This window comes from Haemaphysalis longicornis, unplaced genomic scaffold (genome assembly GCF_048455015.1).
Source record: "Haemaphysalis longicornis isolate Haplotype H1 unplaced genomic scaffold, Haemaphysalis longicornis Haplotype H1 scaffold_10, whole genome shotgun sequence".
In the NCBI taxonomy this organism is placed as follows: domain Eukaryota; kingdom Metazoa; phylum Arthropoda; class Arachnida; order Ixodida; family Ixodidae; genus Haemaphysalis; species Haemaphysalis longicornis.
Window position 1 is genome coordinate 13,751,789 of NW_027526204.1, and position 24,809 is coordinate 13,776,597.

Here is a 24,809-nt window from a genome sequence, read left to right on the forward strand (position 1 = left end):
TTACTCCTACATCGTCTTTGCGCCTCTTCCCTCGCTTCCGTTACTGCGTCTTAGTTTTGGCAGGAATTGGCTCGAAAGGCAAACTGGCGAACTTATTAGAGTTATCCGTGTCTGAGGTGCACCCTGTTCTTGGTGCTCCTTCACTGATGCCACATACAAGTTAGGGGAATGGCCAAGAAACGGGGTAGCTTTTTCAGGGCTTGTACGACCACCTCTCACAGCACTATAAAATAAGTTTGTAGAATTACACCTGTCCTACTCTCGTTCCGTCAAGTTCGCCTGTCATGCGACGACGATGATACTATTTAGACTCGGGCCCGCGCCTCTCTTTACAGCAACGGCCACTTTCTGTACCGGACAACAAAAACGCCGATTTCCAGTGAGAGAGAGAGAGAGAGAGAGAATGATCACGCCAAAGCCTCTAAACGGTACCTCCGTCGCCTGCGTTCCGGTCAGGCCTCTAAACGGTACCTCCGTCGCCTGCGTTCCGGTCCGTCCAAAACGCGTTCCGGCGGCCGGAACGCGCGCGTTCCGGCCGAAAATCGCTCTCCGCCACAAGTTGGCCAACTTCAACTTTTCGCCGGACCGCGATGATGACGCGTTTCACCAGCCATCATCCGACGCCCTGATTGGTTCCTACCGATTTCCTACTGGCCAATCAGGGCTATCAACAAGTTTCAGCCCCAACAACATGGCGGTTGCCCAAGCGAAGCGAGGCGAGGCGATCGCAAGGGAAAATCGCGAGGCCTAGTTTCGGCAGATTGTATTACGGTGCGGCTATTTCGCGGCTATTTTGATCGAGTTATAAATTCGCGAAGCATTTCTTTGTGCTGACGGCAGGATACATGCACGGCGCCTAGTTTGAGATCCAGAGTGCCGCAACATCAAGGCAGATAGCATACACCCCCTGTTGCGGTGATGGCTGGTTTATCGTCGTTTTTGTGTGTGCGTGAATGTGTTTGAAGAAATCGATACCGTCACTCGTGCGCGTTAGCGCCCACAATGGATCAAGGAGTTATAAACCAGCAAGCGGACCAGCTGCGGACGTCCGTGCGAGTTCTCGGTGCCGCTACAGCTACAGCCAGGGTCCCCGCCGATGCGTTGTACTGGTGATTTTGTGCGCGACCCATGTCTAAACGTTCCGATCGCGATTGATAATGAAGCAAGCAAAGAATCATTGCGTCGTGTCGTGGTTTATACAGTGCGAGTTCTCGGTGCCGCTGCAACTACGACCACGGTCTCCTGCCGATGCGTTGTACAGGCGGGTTCGTGCGCGGCCCATCTGGAAACCTTTCGACCATCGTTTATCGTGTTGCGAGCAAGGAATCATCGTGATGTGCCGTGTTTCTTGCAGAGACAAGTGCTGCCGTGACTATTCTTCACCGCGTCTACGGCAACAATTTATGGCTGTAATCTAGAGCTCCACAGAGATTGTAGCAGGTGGCAGCAAACAGCATTTTTTTTTTTTGCCCCCCCAATCTGTTTCTTCTGTCACTACCGTGCTGTCGTGTTTTGTGCGCGGGCGCAGGTGTGTTCTCAGTGTGATTGGTGTCGTCATTAATGGGCTTCACCTTGTATAGTTGTTCTCTTTGCTGTGGTGGCGGTAACAATGAAATTTTTCCTTGTAATGAAAATTGGTTAGAGCTTCATTACGGGTAACCTGCGGTGGTTTTACACTAAAGGCAGTGCTTTTGCGAGACATTTCCCAGCAAAAAAAACATTGGAAGACCAATGGGCCCTGTCCAAAACACCTCTGAACCATTTGGAACCAATTGAATTTGGTTTGTTCAATTCTTTGTACACGACCATGTGTACCTGCAATGGTTGTTTTCGTCTGGGTTGCAAAGCTTTTGCGCCATTGGCAAGTGGCATTGTGCATTTTCCCCGAGTCATATGTTCGAGCAAAAAGGGACTACACTTGACATTTTGTAACGGGGCTTGGGGGACCTTGCTGGATTGTTTGAGGTGAAGTCACGAGATGTGTCTGGCTTGAGTGCACAATAGGTTGTTGCACATTGTGCATGCTTGTCGGCAGTTTCCTCTGGAGGCCATTATATGCAATAAGCTCAAAACCTGCTGATTGGATTGCCGTCTCGTAGAGTATAGGAAACTGGGCAGCTTGAAAGAATTGGATTAATAATGTGAACGTTGCTTAATGTTGCCTGATGATGCAATTTGTTATTTCGGTATTGGGTGACATAGGTTTTGCTGGTAGCATGCTTAGGGTGGAGTGAAAAGTCACACGTGAAAGCATGCTCATTGTGAAGTGGTCAGTAATCGTTTCAGTCATGCCTGGCCATCCTGTTTGTATTGGGTCAAGGTTGTTTTGTTTTGATGCGAAGGCCCAGTTGTATTCAATGTAATTATCCCACTTAGCGCGACTGCATTCATCTCAGTCCAAAATTTTGGTCTCGATAGTGCCAGTTATACTAACAGGCTTTTGAACGTGTTGTGTAGCTTTGGCTGTGTTGAGCCCTTATAAAATCATTTTGATTAGCCTTTCAGTTCTTGGTTTATTTGATCAAGTTGTTCAGTGCTGTCCTTCAGTTTATACTTAGAGGCCATGAAGACAAAACACAAGTTTAGTTCATTCGAAAGATTGTCACATTATCATACTGACACCGCTTTTAATGCGCACCTCAGTCAAATAAGCGATATAATCAGGGAGAAAGGGGGTGGCCATGCGACCCACTACCTCAGTTCCCACAACAGGACCTATGATGTCATGTGTGTCCAGCTGTGTGATTGGCTGAGGCCAGCAAAAGCAAATGCAAGTTAGACAAAGCTTATAAGCTTGCTGAAGGAGCCATTTGCGCTTAAATGTAAGGCATATTCATTTTACAGCAGTAAGAATGGCGGGGTAAACAATCAAAGTTATGAAAATACCCTGTGCTCGCCCAGCCCTGTACGCACTGTAGAGTGTCCAATTCACAAGTTGCAGTTGCCTGTAAACATTGCGCACCCGACTTAATGGCACCTCAGTTTAGCAGCCTGCCTGCATGGCCTCCATGCGTTTTTGAGCAGTCTCTGGTCGTCTGCATCCTTGGCTATGTGAGCAGGGTAAATGCACACAGGCCAGGTTGCAATCGAAAGGTCTGCGAACCGTGTATTTGAGACCCCTGTTTTAAAGCACGATTGTCACATGGGAAGTGACCTGCGTTGAGCAGAGCCCGCTAATCATGGGAACAGATCAAGCGCCAGGCACAGTGGAGGAAAGAAAACTGACAGGAAAGAGGTGCACTAATAACTGAGCTTTATTCACTCTGACAGCTATTGTGAAGGCACGAAAAACACCAAGTAATACTAGTTTGCACCACGTGTGAAGCGATTACAGCAGCAGCACCCTCCTTACTAATCATCCAGATAATTCACTTCACTCGAAAGATCAACTGAAGGCTTGCTGACACACCGGTCCCACACATAATTTATGACGTGGGCCTCAGATATTTCCCGTTCTTTTTTGTGGTACAACTGTAGCACTCGGGTCCTTCGAACGCTGTCACGCAGCCCCTAGGCTTGCATTCCGTCTTACGGTGAAGCATCAAATTGTTTCCTGTTCCTGTCTTCAGCGTTGCCGCATGCTCCCGCAACCGGTTTTTGAGGCAGCAATGAGGTCGTTGAGGTCTGTCCTACGTATACACGGGCGTACTTAAAGGCAATTTCATACACTACGTTTTTTGTACACTCCACAAACGCACTGGCATGCTTCTTGGTGCAGACAGGCGGCCTAGGTCCACAGCGGTTCACTATCGGCACATAGCTGCGAGTTTGTTGGGAGTGCTGCTCACTTAAAAGCTTTCCCGCCAAGCCGCATAGCATGAATGCAGGGAAGCCTGCCTGGAACAGTTTCCCGACCTGCAAGACAAAACTGACCTGTATTTGATGCTGGCAGGACCTGACGAGGGCGTTTCTTAAAGGGGCCCTAAATAGGGTGCCGAATGTTACGATTTTGCGTGTGCAGTCACTGGAGTACTGTCCAAGAAACGTCATCCCGCAAAAATTGTTTAAATGCGTTAAATATTAGCCGAGTTATCACTCGTTAAAAGGGGCCACCCATAAGGCCTGGGGCTCTCCTCCTCTAGTAGCTCCTCCAAAGCACTGTGGAAGCCATGACGTCATCGACCCGGCGCAAGACCACCGAGAGAAACAGGGCAATCCATCACCCTCCTTGATGCACGTGTAGTCGTTGGCTGTGCTAAGCCCTGCGCGCGCTTTTTTTTTTAGCACTCGACGCGCATGCTCCGCCCACGAGATTCCGGTTGCGCGGTGAGTGCTGTCGCTGTGGTTCGCGTTCGCGGCGCCGTACTGGGCAATGTCTCGTGCATCGTAGCGGCACGTCAGTGCAGACAAAACTACGTCACAGCGTGCAAGTGTGGCGGCAAGGTACGGTTGGTAAGCCAGGAGAGAAAGTGGAATCTGTTTTGCGTGTTTGTGCGGCCCCTGCTTTACGCAGAGGTGTAATATTTGGTATACGTTGTCGTGAAGGGGTACTCTAGCGATTGCGCAATTGAAATGGCGACCTTCGGAAACCTATTTAGGGCCCCTTTGAGGCAGCAACCGCTATGCCCTACTTGACCAACTTGAGTGACCAGAGGCGAATGGAAGCAAGGCTTTCCTGGAGTAAGGAGAGTACACCCTAGAGCACTGCGTGGCCCTGGGCCCGCCCGAAAGCCCGGACCCGACCCGGCTGGCGAAGTCAATTGCCGGAGGGCCCAGGCCTGGCTTGGGCTTGACGTTATGGGCCGGACTCGGGCCGAATTCAACCCCCGGCCGTTGCTAGTTTCGACGTGAAGTAGAGAAAAGAGCATAAAAATGAATATTCCGAGTTCACTTCTACACGCGTCTTAATGTTACTTGTACACATTGTTTTAAAAACGTGTTTTGCTAGGTCAGATAGTCACTACGCTGTAATTATTAATGACATTTCATGCACTGCATCAAGATTTTATAATTTGGTGTATAACATACGAAAGATACGGTTACAAGGATTGTTCTAGTGGTGAAGTTATTAATTAAGACACCCTGGAGCTGTGCACCTATGTCTGTGTACGCGTGTTTTAGATGTTGAACCAATCTGAATGCGGCTGCAGGGCTGAAAATCAAACTCGCACGTGCTAGAGAAGTGCCACCGCTGAACAACTGCTGCAGGGAAAATATTTCAACGCTCGGGAATTCAAATGGGGAGCAAGAAATTTCAGCAATGCCAACTTGTGACCGACACAATCACGTGAAGTTGCTAAGAGTCTAGTCATCAAAGGTTATGGCGTCTCTCGTGTAAGGATACGAGCTATTATTACGCCCATGTGGCGTGAACTGCAGACGGTGTAAGCTAAACTACGTGCACTTTGAAACCCTTATTTTTTGCGTTTCAATTCAGGACGTGCTTGTAAGGACTAGATGCTTTGTCTGATTTCCCGCTACGAAGACACTGGACCAAATGTATAATAAACAAATTTTCTTCGGCGTCTAAGACCGGGCCTCGTCACACACACGCAGGCCCTCCCTAGGCTCAAAAATGAATGTCCGGGCTTGGGCTGGGCCTCGGCTTGAGACAACGGGCCCGTGCGGTGCTCTAGTACACCCAGCAAACATGGTTCTCCAACAATGTCAGCTCCAGGTCAAGGAACCTCGGGCCACGTTCAAGTGGCAGCTCCACGGTTAGTGTGAGGCAGTCAAGCGCCCCTTCGAAAACTGCCAGAACCCGTCTAGCAGTGTTTGTCCGATGGGCCAGCTGACGACTTGAAAAGAAGATGGCAGTCATTTACAAACCTGAAAACGCGCACAACACCAAGGTTGCCTAGTCCCACTTCCGGTCAAAATGAGCCACCAACATGTCATTGAGTGCAGGGGCTAGGCAAGAATCCTAGCCAGTAATTGCTGTGGCTAGGATTATTGCCTAATAGGTTGCACTCTGCAGGACTTGTGGAAGCAGCGGTGCAGAGTTGTCTAAGTCTGTAAATATAGGTGTTGCGTTGGTGATGTCCCAGGTTTTATATCACCTTGTAAATTGGACACGTAGTAGAAAAAAAAAAGGCTAATTGAAATGTATAAAAACGGGTGATACAATGTGCCATTCTGGCTCGGTCAACTCATTGTTGAGAACATGCAGTCTTAAACAAGTGCGCACTCCCACAGCCCACTTTCTGTGTGTTAACAGTATGCATGAGTAAACAATTTTTGCTGTTCTTGGCAAGCATGCTTTTGCCAAAGTAACACTGTTAAGATGGAACAGATGCTGAATTTACCTAAAGTTTCTTCAGTGGGGAACACGCACGAAACATGGCTCAAGTAGTAAGTTTTAAAAAAAAGGAGAGGGAGGGGAAGTAGGGGCTTAACCACTAAATAATTGCACCATTAAGTTTCACCAATTTGGTGCTTGCATGTAAAATATGCCAGCGTAGTTTTTGTTCTCCAAGTTTAATGTGGTAATATTTAAGGCTGTCCCTTTTCGCACCCTTAGAAAAATTTTTACAAATTGTTCACCCACCTAGTAAAATATCACCAGACAATGTTCACCTTTATCAAGCGGATTGCAGTGCTACTGGAGCATGTCTAAAGTCTTTTTTCACCCTCTGGCATCGCTTGTGTTGCTGCTGTTTTGCGGCCATAAAGTCGGCAGCTTCCTACACAATGCATGCATGCCGTAGTGCACACCCTCACGGCCATTTTACATGGTATCCACTATGTAGCTTTTTCCCTTCCGGAGTGGGGATCACTCTACATTCAGCTCTGTGGCACAGTCATGCACGAGTAAAATGGAACAATTGACAGGACGAGCAGCAACTAAAAAATAAAACTCATCACCTTGTTTCCAGACTTTACTTTTACACCAACAAACCTCGCTTTCTTTCACAGTTTAAAAAAGGATTAGGTATATAAGCTGTCATTTTTTACAAAACATCTCTCCAGTCGTTTGTTTTTTTCTCACTCTTTCTCTTTTTCTTCGCTCTATAGACTGTGCAGCAACATTTCTGTTGTTTCTTGTGATCTCGCTGCTTCCCTGATTGTTACAGGTGAAATGGCCCTGTCAGCGATATTTTCTTTTGACTTTAGCCATGCCACCCAAGACAGTGTGTGTGTGTTGAATTGATTTGCAATAAATGAATAGAACACCCATTCATGGAAATAAATTTCGGCTTTTGTTAAACTGCTAGAGACATTTTTCAGTTGGAAATATCTCGTTGACACTGGCATTTGACAGCTCAGACAGTGCCAGTGGAAACTGCATTCCAGAGCTCCTAAGGCACTCACTCATTCGATCTTGCATGTCTCCTCCTCCTCCTCCGTACCTTTTGTTTTTGTCTCAAATTTGCCAACATTAACATGCATGAACTTGCCACAAAGTATGCCGTCTTTCTTCCATGGAGCTGAGAGGCTACCAAGTGAATTCCAAACCAACTTCCATTACACTTGCCTCATGTACACAGCCTTAATATGATTGCACAACTCTCAAGAAACAGTTAATATAAGCATGGCATCTGCAAAATGGACAACCGTGATTTTATTTCCAGGGAATGCCCCATTAAGCACAAGGTTAAACATTGCACAAGATTATTAACAACACCAAAGAGCAACAGCAAGACATGTCCGACACTTGCTGTTCGAGTGACATATGAATACATAGGCTATAAACAGCTGTAACTCTGCTGCTCCCCCAAATATTCGCATTTCCTTCTACAGCAACTGTCTCATACCCATAATGAGCTCATCATACATGTATAAATGAGAGTCCACATCTGTCATGTAGAAAATAAAAAACACTGGATGCATGCCAATTGTTGCACATTGTTAAGCCATAACTAATTCCCCACATATTGTACTGAAGCCTGTATTACTGCACATTGGTGTACAGAAATTGAGTAACGAAATGACGCAGTTCATGCGGGACACATCCCACTCCAGTGTTTGTCCCGTTGCCTGATGCACACGCTTGAAGGCAAGGTTTTTGTGCTGCTTTGGTTGTAATGAACCAGCTATACTGGATATTCTACGAAAAACATCACTATGAAATACTACAATGCCACCTAGCTCCATTCCGTAACAGAGTAGCTTGCAGCCTGCAGTAGCCAACTAGGGGGCTACTGTGCCGTAGTCTAGGATACAAAGAGACTAAATTGATACTAGAGTCTGCCTTCCAGTGTACTGCCACCACTGTTTGGGATGTAGCACACTTTGCTTGAAGATATTCATCAGCTATAGCAATTCAGTCATTTAACCAATCTGTTGTGTCAGCAAGCACGATAACAATTATCATTGGATGAAATTAAGAAGGTTTACATTTACTTTTATTTGTCATGACACGAAAAATGATTGTATTTCATCTACAAACTTATTGAGTGAGCTGTATCGTGCTCTCCCCACCACATAGGGTTAACGGCTGCGCTGTAAAAAAGCTTCATACACGTGCATGCATGCAGACAAGGAAGTGTGTGAACTTCCAATTGGAACTGTATGCCATAGCTGCTACATGCAAGAAAAACCTATTTGCTCATGACGCAAAGGAACTCAAATTCAGAGCTTGAATGTTTGTTTTGCATGCCCGTGAATGGAAACAGCCTTCTTGTTTCAAGGAGGAGGAGGTAGCCTTTATTGTGGGAGGGAGACTCTACGTCAAGTGGGGGAAGGGGGAGTATAAGGTGGGGGGTTTGTAACTTGGGACATCTCAAATGCGTACAGTGCGACCCGAAACAGGTGGACTCCTTGAGAAGGCTGGATAGGCCGCGTCGGGTGAGGAGGGCAGGCTCACGACTTTAAACTGCTCGTGCTAGACCACTCTTGGAGCATGGAGGGTTCCAGTGTTCGAGGGTCGATGTAAACGGAGGTTGTATTTGGAGGAGGCCTGAAGGTTCTGTACCGCCCGAACTTAGGACAGTGCCAAATTAGGTGCTGGAGATTGGCAGGCGTGGGGGAGGCGCAGAAGGGGCATCGAGGCGGTAGAGACGGTGTGTACCATTTACGGTATGTCTCGGGGGTAAGGCTAGCATTTGCAAAATATTTGTTTATGAAAATTTCGGCTGATCTTGGGAGCGAGGGCAGGGTTGGATAAAAAGCCGGTTGGAGTCAGGGCCTTGAGGCGGTCTTTTTTTTCCTTTTTGTAATGCAGAAGCTGTATCGCAGGTGGTAATGTCTGAGTAGGTGGAAAGACCCTTTAGCACTCTCAGTTAGTGAAAGCAAGGTCTCTGCCACAATGCTGCAAAAACGCTTGTTTCTTAGGTGGAATTTGAAGAAAACTTGGGTATTTTGCAGTTGTGGGTGCACTTGTTTGGTTTGCTGATCACCAGTAATTTATTTTCATGTCTCGGTGAGATTGCCCTCGTACATTTGTGAATGATCGAAAATAAAAATGTGTACTTTTTTCAAACATGTTTCATACTTTTTGCCTTGGTTTACATTACTGAAGTCAAACAATGCAAGTTGTACATGTAACCCAAGAATGTCAATGCAAAGGCAGGGGTCAACAGCAGCAGTCATCGCTATGGGTTGCCAAATCCAGTGTTTTCAGTGTTAATTCGAGGTCAGGTTTTTTATTCGCAATCTTCGAAAACTGTCTCTGGTTGCTTGTTAACATATTAGGAAAGGTGTGATTAAAGTGTGTGTGTCCTTTTCTCTTTTTATTGCCTTTCTGTATTTACATCAAAAAGGCCTTTTTGCTTCTTAGTCAACTTATTTCCTAAACTTGGGCATATGTTTGATAGTAGTGACTAGCCTCAAGGGAACAAAAACTTCTGTCAGGGATGTTAGTTTACCTTTGAACCAATAACAGTTCAAACCTAGAGGTCCTCCATTATGAATACATGTAGATAAGTATCGGATATAAGCAACGTCGTCAATCTCGGGCACCTCACGAAAACAGCCTAACAGCTCAACGACATTGTTCAGCTTGCGTTGCCTTTTTAGTTTTCATGCTGGCCGGGCTGACGTAGTCTGCAAAGGAAGCGAAGAGGTGCTGCAGGAGCCTTCTTATTTGGTTTTGTGTTTTCCTGGCAAGTCTGTTCGCAGGGTAGTGAGAGGCGAGGAGCGAATCTTGTTTTGACAGGTCTTTTGTTTTGCTCCTTTTGTGAAGCCAGCAAAGTTTGTCCATTTGCTGCTTAATGATGGCGATTACCACCATTCAAAATGCCTGCAAACGATGGAGACCGAGATTGAGGAATTAAGAGCTGGGTTAGCTTTCAGAAATGCCAAACAAGAACGTTCGAACCAGATCCCATTTTTTTACCATCACCTCTTCTCACACTTACAAAAACAAGAACACTGACTTAGACCTATAAAACAATTTTGTTACCAGTGGTCTTGTTACAAGTCTATCACACCCCAAGTGGAACTAGCAGAAAATTTCAAGTTGAATCAGAGGACTGCAGATGACAGATTCAGAAGTGGACAGGAGCACAAATAACGTGCACTTTGAAATTTGTGCAACACTTGCACTGTACATGCTGCTGCGAGATACACCAAGACAACCGGGGCACAAGATGAAACCCGCAAGGGTCTCGCGCAGCTTTCCCGCCGCACAACAACTGCAAAAGTTTCAACCCCGTACTGGCTTGCCTGCAAGGCATCCATGTCTTGCTAGGCTCATGGCAGGAAAAAAAAAAAAAAAAAAAAAACCACACAGCCAAATTAGAATGTTAAAAAAATAAAAAATCGCTTCAAACGCAACCGGCAATTTGCAAATGACTTCATTTCAAACAACTACCCCACCGAATGAATCTTTTTTTAACCTGCAGTCCTGCCGTACAAGAGCGACGAACCATCTTGGTGACCCTTTTTAAGGTGCTATGAACGACGAGCGTTTCACCTGCATTTCTTACAGGTAGTGGTGTGATAAACTACTATCGCTAACAGAAACAATGAAAGTCACGTTGAAAGCCTCGCACATGCTGAGCACGCTTTTCGTACAGACGTGTCGGCGCCGTAGAGTTCTTTGACACTCCAAAACAGCCGATTGCAGGTTAGGCTGCTGGCAGCATGCATACAACAGAAAGGCAAGGAAGGTGACACAACAAATGCATTTATTTAACGTATAAACTACACAAGTTCGGCAGCTTCAGTGTCCAGGAGATGCGTGGAGAAGTTCTTCATGATGGTCCTCGGAAGTGCGAACGAAGCTCGGTGACTGTACAGCCCTGATGATGTCCTGAAAAGATATGCCTGTTGGTCCGCGAGGTGCAAGCACCACAACTACTGCTGGTACACGTGAGTGCCAGCCAGCAGAGGACCCCTATCCGCCAACTGGGGACCGCGCTCTCTCTCTAGCAGGCAGGTTCTGCCGAGAGTACAACTGATTGGTCTGGTTTCCCAGCCGTTGCACGCACAAGAAGATTCCACTCTTTCATCACATCCCTTGCCCACCCACATGCCAGGTTGGTCAAGGATATAAATCTTGAGGCACCAGCACCACCTGCAGGTCAGCATTTGTACCTGAAAAACAAACAAACAAGCAAGCAGACACAAAGGCACACACACGCACACAAAAACAACGCAGTTTCACGGCACTCGCCACGGCACAATGAAAATCAAGCACAAAGCGACAAGCTTGATATGTACAAGTGGCGCTGCCCGGCGCCCCATCCACGGCACAACAAGCACAGGTGCGGCCAGCCGGAAACCCGGCAGGGACCCGAAGGGGGCCGTGTCGGAAGAACGGCCGACCACAAGAACAGGCAGGGCGCTTGGGGCAAAATCACCATTAGGCATTCAAGGAGCAGGGTCCCAGAGTGCAAATGATCAGCACCTATCGCGTCTCAGCGCTGAGCTGTCACTGCACACTGGCCGTCGCTTGAATTCCTAAAGCCAGCAGACTTGCCCGGAGAGAACGGAGTTATGCGGTGCTGCCCGGCGCCCCATCCACGGCACAACAAGCACAGGTGCGGCCATCCGGAAACCCGGCAGGGACCCGAAGGGGGCCGTGTCGGAAGAACGGCCGACCACAAGAACGGGCAGGGCGCTTGGGGCAAAATCACAGCACCGGGGAACTGGCACACACACTATCAGAGGTCTGGAGCCAGCACCCTGTCCTGCCATGCTACCCTGCCGTGTCTCGTTTGGAAGTAGCGTGTGAACGTTTCCCTCACTGCCTTTGCAGATGAAGAGTAATTATTGCTTGCCAAACGAGGAACACTCAAAAAGTTGTCACCAGCTTCTTGTTCTCGTCTCCATCTACCTGGCACAATACTACCATCTACAAGCAAAGTGTCCACATCATCTGAAGTGCAATACATGAACTGGGGCTGATTTTCAATATCAAGAGTTCTGAGATAATTGTGCAGAAGCACAGTGGACCATATCACTTCATCAAGTAGCTCTAATTTACCTTTCATTTCTTGGCGTAGAATCCTCCACCTGTTTGCTAGGATGCCAAAGGAGTTTTCAATAATTCTCCTGGCTCGAGAAAGTCTGTAGTTAAAGATGCGTCTTTCAGCGTTCAGTTGCTTGCCTGGGTATGGGCGCATTAGGTTCTCTCGGAGAGGGAAGGCTTCATCGCCGACCACAACATGAGGTGCTTCCCAAGGACTTCCCGGTAACTTTTTTAGGCCCGGTATGTGCAATGGGCCGTTTCTAAATTTAATCCCGAATTTGCATTCGTTGAAACAACCTGCATCTCCTCGGGATCCCGCCTCGCCTACATCGACTAGAATAAATCTATATCTGGCATCGCACACCGCGAGAAGTAGTGACGCAAACCGGCCTTTGTAAGTGCGGAACAGGCCTCCAGAGTTTGCTGGGGCCTCTATGTGCACATGTTTGCCGTCGATTGCCCCAATGCAATTAGGAAATTGCCAGAGGTTTTCAAAATCAGTCCCTATTTCTCTCCATCGGGCAGTAGTCATTTCTGGCAAGTACAATGGCTCTAGAACCTTATGCAAAGCTTTGCAAGTCTGCAAAACGTAACGGCCCGCCAACGTCGAGGAGACCCGGTACGATTTAGCAATTATCTGCTTTGATGATCCGTGGGCCAGGAACCTGAAATAGGGAATATCTAGACATCACACGCCATTGCTAATGGTTTCTGCATAAGTACATGAAATTTACAATATGATGGCATTATAGCTTGAATAAACCAAGGTGCAAACAAAATCCTGTTCGGAATGCGTGTGCAGGTTTACACGAGAAAATATGAATAATCTAAAGCACAATGTTACACATGTTGCATTACCTGCGAGCTGAAATTAGTTGAGCCCCCAGAGAAAGTAGACAACCTTCCTATTGCTCATCTGTGCAGTAGTGTTGAAATGGTGTTGAACTTATATATACAGCATGTCCTTAAAGGAGCCATGAAGAGAAAACACAAGTTTGGTTCATTCAAAAGATTGTCTCGTTAGAATCATACTGACACAACTTTTAACGTGAAGTTCACTCAAATAAGCCACATAATTAGGAAAAAAACGTCGCATGCCCCTGGCAAGGGACACTTGTAAATGCACAGCTGGAGTGAGCCCGCGCCAATGCCCGCTTTACATTCCTACCCATCATTTTCTTTTGTACCATAGCTCTTCTTGGCCAATCCCCCTAAGTGGGTATGCGCCCATCTCCCCGCGAGGGGGACTCGAGTAAATGCGTTGCATAGGGGGTGGGTGTATGCGTTAACGTTTAGTGTTTGGGGGGTTGGTGGTATCACGTGTACACCACGCCGCTGAGTCGCCAACGCACGCCGCTGACGACGTAGTTTGAATGAGTCAAGGATATAAGGCGCGTTCGTAGCATTGGATTCTGTGTCGGTTTTGTGGCGCAGTGGGTAGAGTACCATGTACCTTGTGTTCCGCCCGCAGGGTCATGGGATCGAAACCGGGCGCCGGTAACTTATTTTTTTTATAGTGTAGTGGCCTGGCTGCGGACGCCTACAAGAACGGGAACGGGTGACATTGTGAGTTAAAGAAATGCTCTGCATTTAAAAAGGGAATGGCCATGCGACCCACTAGCTTATTTCCTGCAACAGAACCTATGATGTCACACGAGACAGCTCTGTGATTGGAGAAGGGCGGCAAAAACAAACAAAAATTAGGCAGAGTATCAGCCTGCCGAACAAGCTATTAGCCTTAAATTTACGGCGCATTCTTTTTAAAGCCGTAAGAATGGTGGTAAGTGTAAGTTACGAAAGCACATGTAAACATAGAAGTACCGCTGCGTACTACTGTTGTTGGTACTGCGCGCACTATTCTTGTTTAGCTGCACAGGACTGCGAGGCTTTGGGGTTGTCTCAGACGACACTGGCCGGTTGATTGACGCGACGGTGTCTTACGTGAACATATCTGTCGAGCGAGCAGTATGTTTCACGAAAAGATTTTCTCCCAGAACAGAAAAAAAGGCAGAAAACGACACATCACGGTATGGTGGCGCCATCTAGGTTCATTAACGTAAACAAACGCGCAACGTAACGTAAAACAAACCGCGATACCAATTCTGCCGTCCAGGGTGGAGACACCCTTTGAACGGTCTCGTGCCGCTGCGATTGGGTCAACGTGCTCTGCGCGTTGTTTGTTTCGTTTCCCACGCGACCCAGCAACGCGAAACAGATCAGTTGATTCAAACTTCGGCAGTTAATCGTGTTGCGGCGATAATTCTAGCGCGATTTTGGTACGACTTGCTTCGCCGGCGAGCGAGCGATCGAGAATGGCGGCCCCAGCGTGTACGTGTCTCTACTCTGTACAGCGGACGCGGGAATCAAGGGACTCTAGGCTGCAGAGCGGTCTGTGATGTCATAGCAGCTACGAAAACACACGATTTAGCGGGAAAATTAAGATTTTAACATAAATTGATTAATTTCTCAGTGAATAAAGCAGCGTTTGCATTCGAACAAGTGCTGGGGGCACTACAAAACACGAAATCTTTCGAATAACACAAACTCGTATTTTGTCTTCATGGCTCCTTTAATGAACCTGAGCCTGATTGAATGGCATGTGATACTCTTGTCTGTGGAAGACCAACGCATGCGCTGAGACCAGATTTCTACGTTGCAACACATGATGCTGCATATGAAGTGTGTTGTGCATGCACAGTTCGTATTTCTAAGTACCAACCGCACGAAACACACTCCAGTAACCCGAAAATGTACACATTTTTTCCGTCTGGTATTTCATATCATGCTGTTATACTACAGTTCATACCATGAGCTAGCTGCAGCACTGTGGAGGCTACATTGTTATCAATAGTGCGCCCACTGAGGGCGCCTGACTCGTCATGAAGGGGGTCCTGAAAGGGCATTCCTTTCTCCCTTCTGGCACAGCAAGGCCCCGGCGCCCTGAGGGGGTGGGCGGTTGACAACAATGTAGCCTCCACAGTGCTGCATCTAGCTTGTGGTATGAACTATAGTGTGAAGTTCAGGAGGACAAAAGACAAGACTTGTAAACCCAAGCACTGCTCTTAGCTATAATTCGGTCAAAACATGTACAGCCAGCCAATTTTGCCGTAATATCACGGGAGCGTCGACCAGCGTGTGGGTCAGTGCCTTACTACGGTAGAAAGCGGCAAACGTGCGAGAGTACATCGCATGCACAGAGCGATCCCGCCAGTGCAAAAGTCATCTGCTAGGCTATTCCTGCAAGCACGACACAGCCCCTTTCCGCTGGTTATCAGCTGCCTTGCTGTGAACAAGGAGCACACAAAACTACTGTCACCGCTCCGGCAATCAAGATAGGCGGCTGACAACTTGTGGAAAGGGGCTGTGTTGTGCTTGCGGGAACAGCCGAGCAGACAACGTTTGCACTGGCGGGACCGCTCTGTGCAGGCGATGCACTCTCGCTCGTTTGCCGCTTTACACTGTGATAAAGCACTGACCCAGACGCCGGTCAACTCTCCTGTGATATTACTGCAAAATTAGCCGGCTGTACTTTAAAAGCAAACTGCATACTCAAATTTAACAGCTCAAACTTACTTCAACGTTAAGGCGAGCTTCTCTCCGGCTGACACAGTGACTCTTGTCACCCTTTTTGGCCGGATCAGTGGGCTCACCAAAGCAAGGAGACGGTCAAACCTGCACGGTGGCAACAGCAGAATGCAGGTGTAAAACGGGAACGGCAATGGACGTGGATAGAAGTTTGTCGGTTCAGCAATGTACGGGGTAGAACAGGGCAGCCACTTTTTTCCGACTTACACTGCTATGAAAGAAGACGAGTTTTTGTTTCCCACCAAGCATTTGTTGTCCTAGGGGGCAATGGCACACTATGCATGCAGGTCCCCTTGTACCGGCGTTTACACATACGAAGATGCTTACACGGTCATGGCCCGAACAGAAATAGTAGACGGATAAATGAAACACGACCATCTGTATGATGACCCCGTTGCAAAAGTAGGCATTACTCGGGCAGACTTGTTGAATGCAATATCGCGAAGTCAAGCCAGTTGTTTGTCCCTACCCCCTTTAATTTCATAAAGGTTAGCAGAACGCGCGGCTTCCCCGCTAAACATTGCGCGCACGTGTCACAAAAACGGATGCAAAGAAAGTGCAAATAAAAAAAATAATTACCTTTCAACCGACATCCGGAAGTACTCGAAGAAGTCCCGGCCTTCACCAACCCTCATTTCTTGGACCAACGTGAAGTACTCACTGCTTTTACGTCGTCCTCTGAGTATCTGCCGCATAGGCTTATGTCTACGAGCCACTAGTCGCTTCTGCCTCACGGTGTCGGCTACAACAAATGCCGCCATGAGGGGAAAACTGACTCGAGGCGCATTTTGAATGTATGCTACTAAACATTCCTTCACAGGAGTACTCATCTGGTGACGAACTAAAATCACTGCCACCAGCAAAGAAGCACAGACGCTAGTTGCCGGTAGTGATCAGCACGACCGGCTATATTTTGTACGACCTGCTCACGCCGTCGCTCCCCAGCGCGCGCAATTTGTTTTTGCTTGTCTTGTTCGTTTTAGTTCGCTGGAGCGCCACTGCAAGCCATGGCGCTGCGTTTGATCCTCAAGTCGTGGCACGGTCGCATTGACTTGCATAGGAATTGTGCTAGGAAACTGCGCGGGACTGGGACTGCCGAAAGCCCGAGCCCGGCTCTGACCGCATGCCGGGTTCGGACGTTGTAGCACGCATTTTGTCGGGCTCGGGCCGGGCTCGAGCTTGAACAAATTTGTTTTTTCTGGACGTTTTGGCGTGCGCCGGCGCGCGCCGGCCGCAGTGCCTGAGGCCCGGCAGTCGCGTGCCGCAAATTTTAAATTGTTGATAATAAAAAGTTTGCTCATTTACCCTTTAGGTTAAGTGAACACATAGAAAAGCGAATGAAAACAAAATCGAACGGAACTTCAGCGCGGCGGGCTACATAATGCAAGCAAGACGTCCAGCTCTGAAGAACTATAAAGAGCTTTGGACAACTTTTTCTCCACAAAAGCATATTAAAGGAGAGTTTTTCTGTGAAAACGAATTCAATGGATCAACGGAAGCTGAAATATCTGTTCAATAAATGTGTAAATAAAGAAGATTATCCCCCTTTCTCAAAATCCTTTTAATGATCGATCCCCGGTGTGCGTCGCAAGTGCAGCACATTTGCCGAGATTCTTGAAAATACATACTCTAAGTCAAGGAATTTTGGTTGCACAAAGCTCAGTCCAAGTTTAATAAAAATTTAAATCCAATATACTTGCAGTGTATACCTTTCTAGGTTGAAGGCCGCAAATTTTTTTTTGAGCTCATGAATTCCGACTAGGGCTGATATTTAAAAAATGACAGGTTAGCGCAGGCTTACTTTATAACATTCTGTCAAGCTCGGGCGAGACCAGGGTCATATTATATTATAAATTTGTCGGGCTCGGGCCGTGTCTCTCGCTTTCGCGCCGGGCAAATTGCAATTGCAACACGCGTATGCACTGCTCGAAATGAATTGTGCGTGGTCGTGGTCGTTATTTCACCTTTTTTACAACACCTTTACACCACTTTTTTTTTTACAATGATTTTTTAAAATCGCAGCACGTCATCGCGCTTATGGTACACTGCTGCGTTCCGTAATTATGCCAGGGGTCGGCCACCCGCGGCCCTCGATCGGGCCGCATGCGGCTCGGTTGTCAGAACCGTACGCCCCTCCCCCTGTTCTTAATTCTTATCTGAAGGCCGACGCGTCAGTTTTGACTTCAAATGGCCCGGGTGATAGGCGGGAGATAGCAGCAGAGAATTGAGCGCTCCTCATCTTCACATTTAGCCAGATTATTGTCAAGTATAGTATTGTCAATTCGCTGATTTTTTTCTCTTTGCCTGCAAAGCCCCCCCCCCCCCCCCGCCTCCTCCCCGATTTGCCGTGCGGCCCTCCACCGTGTCGGATTTACACAACTCGGCCCTCCACCTCAAAAGATCGCGATCTCCTGCGTTTTGCAAATCGAGCAGCCGTTCCGGCAAAGGAATTTCCTTTCACGAGTTCCCGTTGACCAACAATTTATCAACCAAAAACCAAATAATGACCACTTTCCCGAAGACCATTTTAATATTTGTAATGTTAATGTTCCGAGTCGTTTTTTTTTTCCTTTCTTTAAGACAACATTTTAGTTCACAATGCACCACGTTTCGTAACGTAAACTTACGATGTAATTATTCTCACTGATATCTAAAACGTTTTTCCGGAAAGATACTAGCCGAGCGTAAACTCATAATTGAGCCGCATATTCCATTTGCTTGAAATAAAAAAAAATGGAATAGAAGTAGCTATCATAGCCACAGTTACGAGTGAGGCTGTTGTCAGCGCACCACAGCAAAAATACATTTGCACGAATATATACAAATACGTTTGCATGAGACATAGATGCATATCTAATTAACTTCGAAAATCGCGTGCGACATCCGCGATGTTTACGATCTCTGTTAGCCGTGGAACTTCGCACACCGTATGGAAACCCACGGCGGGCCGTGCGTAAACAAGCGAAGTTGAGGATCAATTACAGAGCCATCTGACGGGGGCGCCCGGCGTGAGAGCGAGCCCACGTGACATTTCTGGGGACGCGCGCTCCCGTAGGAGACGGCGGCGTGAGCAGGTCGTACAAAATATAGCCGGTCGTGGTGATCAGACCCTAGTGTCTGGTTGCCAGCGGACTAGCGGATTGCAGTGGCGGCTCTGAAACAAGCCAACGGTGTTGCTAGCCATAGCCTCCTGGCTAGCTCAAGAAACTGTTTCGATGAATGCTCGCTGTCCAAAAAGAGGCGCTGTTGACGCTGTTTTGGCTCTGAGGATGTAGCAGGTTGTCATTGGTCCGCTTGGTGGGTAGCCTAAACCAATAGAGAGGCTCTCGTGGCGCCGGAGTGCGCGGTGTGCCGGAGGTACCGTTTAAACCCCTTTCGCCTTCCGCCGCGCGTTCCGGCCGCCGGAATGATTTTGGACGGACCGGAACGCCCTCGACGGAGGTACCGTTTAGAGGCCTTTACCTGGAGGTTCCCCTCCGGCGCCTGGGTCTCGCCTGGTCGGTGCCTAATTTATTGTCATTTCGGGCAGTCGGGCTTGGTTGGAGCAACGGGGATGTTTGTCGCGCTCTTCATTCTTTTATTGCCGAATCAGGTCGCTTACCTTGTTAATCAATCGTATCAAACAATTTTTATTGTTACAGCAGTATTGAATTTTTTTTGTTCATAAATTGTTGGCATCACTGTACCCACTATTAATCCCAGTTCTATTTCCCCTTAGTTTGAAACTAATTAATAGGCTTCTTCAATAATAAAACCATAAAACCACAGTCAGACTTGGCCAATCCCCCAGAGTGGGTACATGCTATTCTTGTTATGGCTCCAACCAACACGATTGCTGCTATCCTCGCCTTCGTCATAATTGCGGTGTGTTTACTATCCGACATTATTGACGCATTTTTGAAAGGAAATTTTAGAAAGTAGTGTACTTAGGGAAGACGGAATACGAAAACGAACTTTTCTTTCCTCCATGTACACTGTAGCCATATGGTGGACCATAATCCCTCTATGACCATAATATTGTTGTGACGTCATGGTTTTTTGGCTTGGAAGCCGTTTACAAACAAAAGCCAGCCGCGCGTTCTTGCAAGGCACGTTTGGCACGATGTATCCGTAGCGAAAAATGCAGCGTACGCGGGTGTAGCTGTGTCGAGCGGTTGTATACCACCCCGAGACTCGCGGAGACTGACGGCTAGGTATGCATACCTCCCCGATATTCCCCTGACCACACAGCACGATGTCAGCTTCCACCTCAAGGCGGCTTGCCTTCGCCCTGCTGCTGCTGCTGCTGTCCGGCTTCGTGCAAGCTACGGTAGCCGCACGCAGCAAAGGTTCGCCGGCGGAGCTGCGCGAGGGCAACGTGTACGTCTCCCGGCCCTACGGCAGCAAGGACCTGTCCATCTTCTGCTACGCGGGGGAGCCCGTGAGCTACGTGACGCTCTTCAAGTCCGTCTACCTGGAGTTCAAGCTGGTGCCCGAGCACTACCGGCTCTTCGAAGGGCCCGACGAGGCGTCCGTGCGCGCGCAGTTCGACTCGCACGCGGCCAGCTGGGTGCCGCTGCTGCCGTGGAAGCAGACGACCGTGGCCTTCCCGGCCTTCCGGCCCCACTGCGTGGGCCTGGTGTCCGAGGACGACTACCGCTTCGAGCTGGTCGTGCGCCAGGCCAACTACTGGCGCGTGCTGCAGTTCGTCGCCTCGGCGGCGCTCTTCTTCGGCGTGCCCTCGCTGTGCCGCAACGCGCTCGTCTTCTACTCGTGCGGCGTCACCCTGGGCGTGCTCGCCTCCCTCCTCATCGTGGTGTTCGTCGTGAGCCGCCTGCTCCCGCGCCGCACGGCCGGCTACGCCGTCGTCTGCTTCGGCTGGTCGCTGGTGCTGTACCTGCTGCAACTGCTCTGGTCCAACGTCTACCAGGTAGATCCGTCTCGGATGCTTTGCGAACGCACGCAGTTTCGGCGGGCTGTGAACGTTTTGCGGGTCTCGCTGCAGAAGGAGACGGTCGTAGTTGTGTTTTACTGTTGTTGTCGTGGGGTCATAGGAACCACTAGCATTTTTATTATATTCTGACACATTTAAGAAATTACGATGACCGGAAAGTTGGAATTTGTGAGCAGAAAGCTGTCATGTCATGTCATGCTCAACTCTGCATACTGCAAGAAAAACGGTAACTTCTTTCCGAGCGTTGTTTTGTTACGGATATGGTGTAGATGGTTTGCACAAGGTGTCATCCATGCCATATCAGTGAAATGTGCTTACCTTTCGTTGTTAAGTACCGATGTGATTAGTGCACGGCCCTTTGCAGGGAGTTTTAAGTCACCATAATGTATGCTATGCTCACGACAGGTGTGAATAGTGGCATAGTCTTCCACGAGGTCAATACTTTCTATCACGCACTCTTACTAACTTAGCTCTGAAGTTTAACCAAATCCCCTAACAGTCCACTCATCTCACAGGTGCTGGCGGACTACAAGAATGTGGTGGCCGGCTACATTGCCCTGACCGCACTGCTGAGCTTCGCCGTCTGCTACCGCATCGGACCACCCACAAACCCACGGACTCTGGACTTGATCCAGTGGTCACTACAGCTGGCCGCGCTGGCTGGCGTCTTCACCTCCTCCGAAATCCGGGAGGCCACGGGGGCCGCTGTGATCACCATGCTGGTGACGTACAACATGCCGCCCAGCTGGACGGCTAAGTTTCGTACATGGTGGCGGACTCGTGTGTGTCGGCCCAAGGTGACCCTGCTCACGGAAGAGGAGTACATCAAGCAGGGTGATGTAGAGACCAGGAAGGCGCTGGAGGAACTGCGCCAGTTCTGCAGCAGTCCGGACTGCAAGACATGGAAGGTGGTCACCCGGCTGAGGAACCCCGTCAGGTTCGCCGAGTTTGTGGAGGGAAAGTCGCACCTTGCGGACGAGGAGGTGCTGCAGTACGAGCTCGACTCGTCGGACCGAGCGGCGAGTGACCCAGACGGCTTGTTGAGCGAGGACGACGATGATGAGGATGAGCACCCGTCGTTTACGGAGCTTGCAGGCTAGGCTGCGTGGGTTTCGGCTTGTCGGACTGAGCACCGAGTGATCCGGATGGCTTGTTGATGAGTGATGGTGGTGATGATGACGAAGACGAGTAGCCATCTTTTACAGAGCTCGCAGGCTAGGCTGTTCAGTTTGTCGAGTGGAAGTCCTGCCTGGCGGGCAAGGAAGTGCTTCAGTGCGAGCTATTGGAGTGCGTGCCGAGTGATGCAGGTGACTTCCTGACCGAGTGTGATGACGATGATGAGCAGCCATTGCTTGCCGAGTTTTTGGAGAGCAAGTCACGCGTGGCAGTCGAAGAAGTCCCTGAGTGCAAACCTGACTGGTTGGACTGTGCGATCAGTGACGTGCTGACAGGTACCAACTGCCGTTGTGTAATAGGGCTTGTGGGGTAGGTTAAGCACAAAGTGCCTGCATTGTGCGAAGCGGGTCCTTTAATTTACATGCAGTTGTGGAGGAAGGGAGCATGCCACTCTACCAAACAGCTCAGTGGAGCTTACTTGGGGTGAGAGAGCTAAAGGTTTCTTGCTTGACCTCAGCAGTAGCCTACTTGCGTCTCGCTAGAGATCGCATGTTCTGATATTGCAGTTGGGGAAGAGCAGGAAGCTCACTCTTTTTATATCTAGCTGAGGAACAGGGGTAATACAGTTTTGTACAGTGTCCTTTCTATGGAGAGCATGGCATTAAGTGCTTAACTGGAGTTTATTTGGTACTAGTTACTAGCAGAGCAAGCTATTAGTGTTGAAGGCCAACTGCACTCAAAATTTCGGCCTCTTGAAAACACTATTTGCGTATAGTCTGCGCAAAAGAAAGCTACATGCAAAATACAACGACTGAAATATGCGTGTGGGCACCGCAAGTGGTCAGCAAAAATCAGCGATTTTGAAACCGAAACCGAGGAGAGCGCGGCCATTGCAGTGACGTTGCAGCCGTTCACCAAGCCTCCGGACAGTCACCAGCGTGGGAGAAAGTCTCAGCGCAAGCGCTATGCGCGTGCGGGGCAGCAAATGGGTGAAGCGTTTGCAGCAGAGCTCGACTGGTTCTTCAGCTGCGTGACTGGCCAGAGGGAGAAGCCCCCGTCGGCTGGAGTGTCACAGGTGCGTTGTGGCTGTTTACGCGATGCGCCGGCAGGTGCAGCGTGGTCTGCGGTGGAGTCTTTTTAAACGCTTGTGACTGATTAATGAGGCGTTCCACAGGGCTACCACTTGTGTCCCAGCTGATTTGGGGGTACTCACTGCACATTAAAAATAAATTTGCTCGAGGTGAAGTTTGATGCAGTTGGCCATTGAGAGTGAAGCTGAGCTCTGTATGCATTTCGAACAAAGCTATTGGGAGGAGCGCTACCAAAGCCAGCAACGTGCTGGTACATTGTGAAGTTCTACCTGCCATTGCCGATACTTTGGCACTCTTAGTGTGCACTGTGCTTTGCAAATTGTTACTAAGAAAATGTTTTTAAGGTCTTATATACTCATCCTGGCTGAAACTTTTTCATTCAATTTTTTAATGCTGTTGAATTATAGTGAGATGATTTGGGTCCTTATATCAGGATCCTTTGATAGCAGAATTTGGATGTTTCATCTTCATAGAGCAGCGGCCAACCAGGAGCTCGGAGGTCCTCTTGATTGGGAACGATGGCAAGAGGTGACTCAGGCACAAGCTGTAGGTTTTCTAAGTTTGAGCTGACATGTGCAAAATATGCGGACTGTGTTAGGTCTGCATATGCAGGCAGTCTGATTTAAAAGCGTTTACATGTGTTTGCCAAGAGAGCTAGGTGGGCTGCTTGGACCTCGATACGTTCGTTTCACACATTTTTAATAGGAATGTGTGGCATGTTAATGCTCACTACTACTGCTTATCCTGGCGGAAAAGTGTTGAGTGCACTTGTTCAGTGCAATCGCTGAGCTGGGGCATTTATTTTTGCATTTGCGGTATTAAATCAACAGTGTGGTACTATTTGTGTTTGAACCTTTGAGTAAGGGATATTTTTTGTGCTTCCTAGTGCATTAATACAGTCAAGCACATTGGTATGCTTATCACATTATGGGCCTAGTTTCCATAACTTGGAACGGTTGCAAATGAGGCCTGTATGTTTTTTGTGGTAAACTGCGTGTTTCTTTGACACCACCCAGGTTTCCCCATGGTCTTGTCTAATGTGACAGTATTGCAGAGCAACAACTACTGTGATTTTGGCGCTGGGGCAACGCAAATGTGGCATAGTGACAAAGAGAATGTAACGAACGAGAAAATGTCAGTGAGGTTCTAGTGCACAAGTTTTCTGCTTTACTTGTCACAGTTGTGATTTATTCGCTGCCTGGGAAAAGTCTTTTGACAGGGGGGTTGCCGTCTTTCACCTCATCTTGACCTGCTGCAGCAGTTGCCCAAGCAGTTTCCTATTACAATGGCCTACATTTTTTGTGGTGGTACTTTCTACTGTCGAGTGGCTGTGTCATTGAGGTGGCAAGCTTTGCCTGAAAGGGCATGTAACCTGCGTGATGTGTCCCAGTAGCAGGAGCGCATTTGTTTGGGTGTCAAAACCAAATGCTGGTACCACTAGTACTTTACTTGCATCCATAAGGATTTGCCCCAGGGGCACAACAGGCGGTGCTGCCCGTGCCACAGGAGTTTGTGGTCCCAAAGCACTGGGCTCAGATTTTGGTCCCAAGTCCTGAAAAAAAAAAAAAAAGTTAAGAAGGGAACAAAAGCAGTTTGTTTATGCTTTAGTGAGAAGCTGCTGCAGCGGCTGTTCTGGTACCACACAATTTGTTGCCAGATGTGGGTATGAAAGGGGTGTTTCGACTTTGATGCCAAGAAGTTGGAATTTCCTGTGCCAAAAACTAATATTGTGACCAGATGTCTGAGCGAGCATGTCTGCAATAAAATAAAGCTTTAATTTTATTGGAGC

General features: G+C 48.3%; 1 protein-coding gene and 1 long non-coding RNA gene across 2 annotated transcripts; one reads left to right on the forward strand and one right to left on the reverse strand.

The window, feature by feature from the left end:
• Positions 1 to 10,992: 10,992 nt before the first annotated feature.
• Positions 10,993 to 16,785, reverse strand: LOC144158212 (uncharacterized). The gene is made up of 2 exons (XR_013319987.1): positions 16,460 to 16,785; positions 10,993 to 15,967 (listed from the first exon to the last, which is right to left on the reverse strand). It is a non-coding gene; the product is annotated as an uncharacterized LOC144158212 (long non-coding RNA).
• Positions 16,786 to 19,934: 3,149 nt separating this feature from the next.
• LOC144158214 (nuclear envelope integral membrane protein-like) lies at positions 19,935 to 24,802 on the forward strand. The gene is made up of 2 exons (XM_077688912.1): positions 19,935 to 20,789; positions 21,329 to 24,802. The coding sequence occupies exons 1-2, from the start codon at positions 20,115 to 20,117 to the stop codon at positions 21,911 to 21,913; spliced, it is 1,260 nt and encodes a 419-aa protein (XP_077545038.1). The 5' UTR covers positions 19,935 to 20,114; the 3' UTR covers positions 21,914 to 24,802.
• Positions 24,803 to 24,809: the final 7 nt, after the last annotated feature.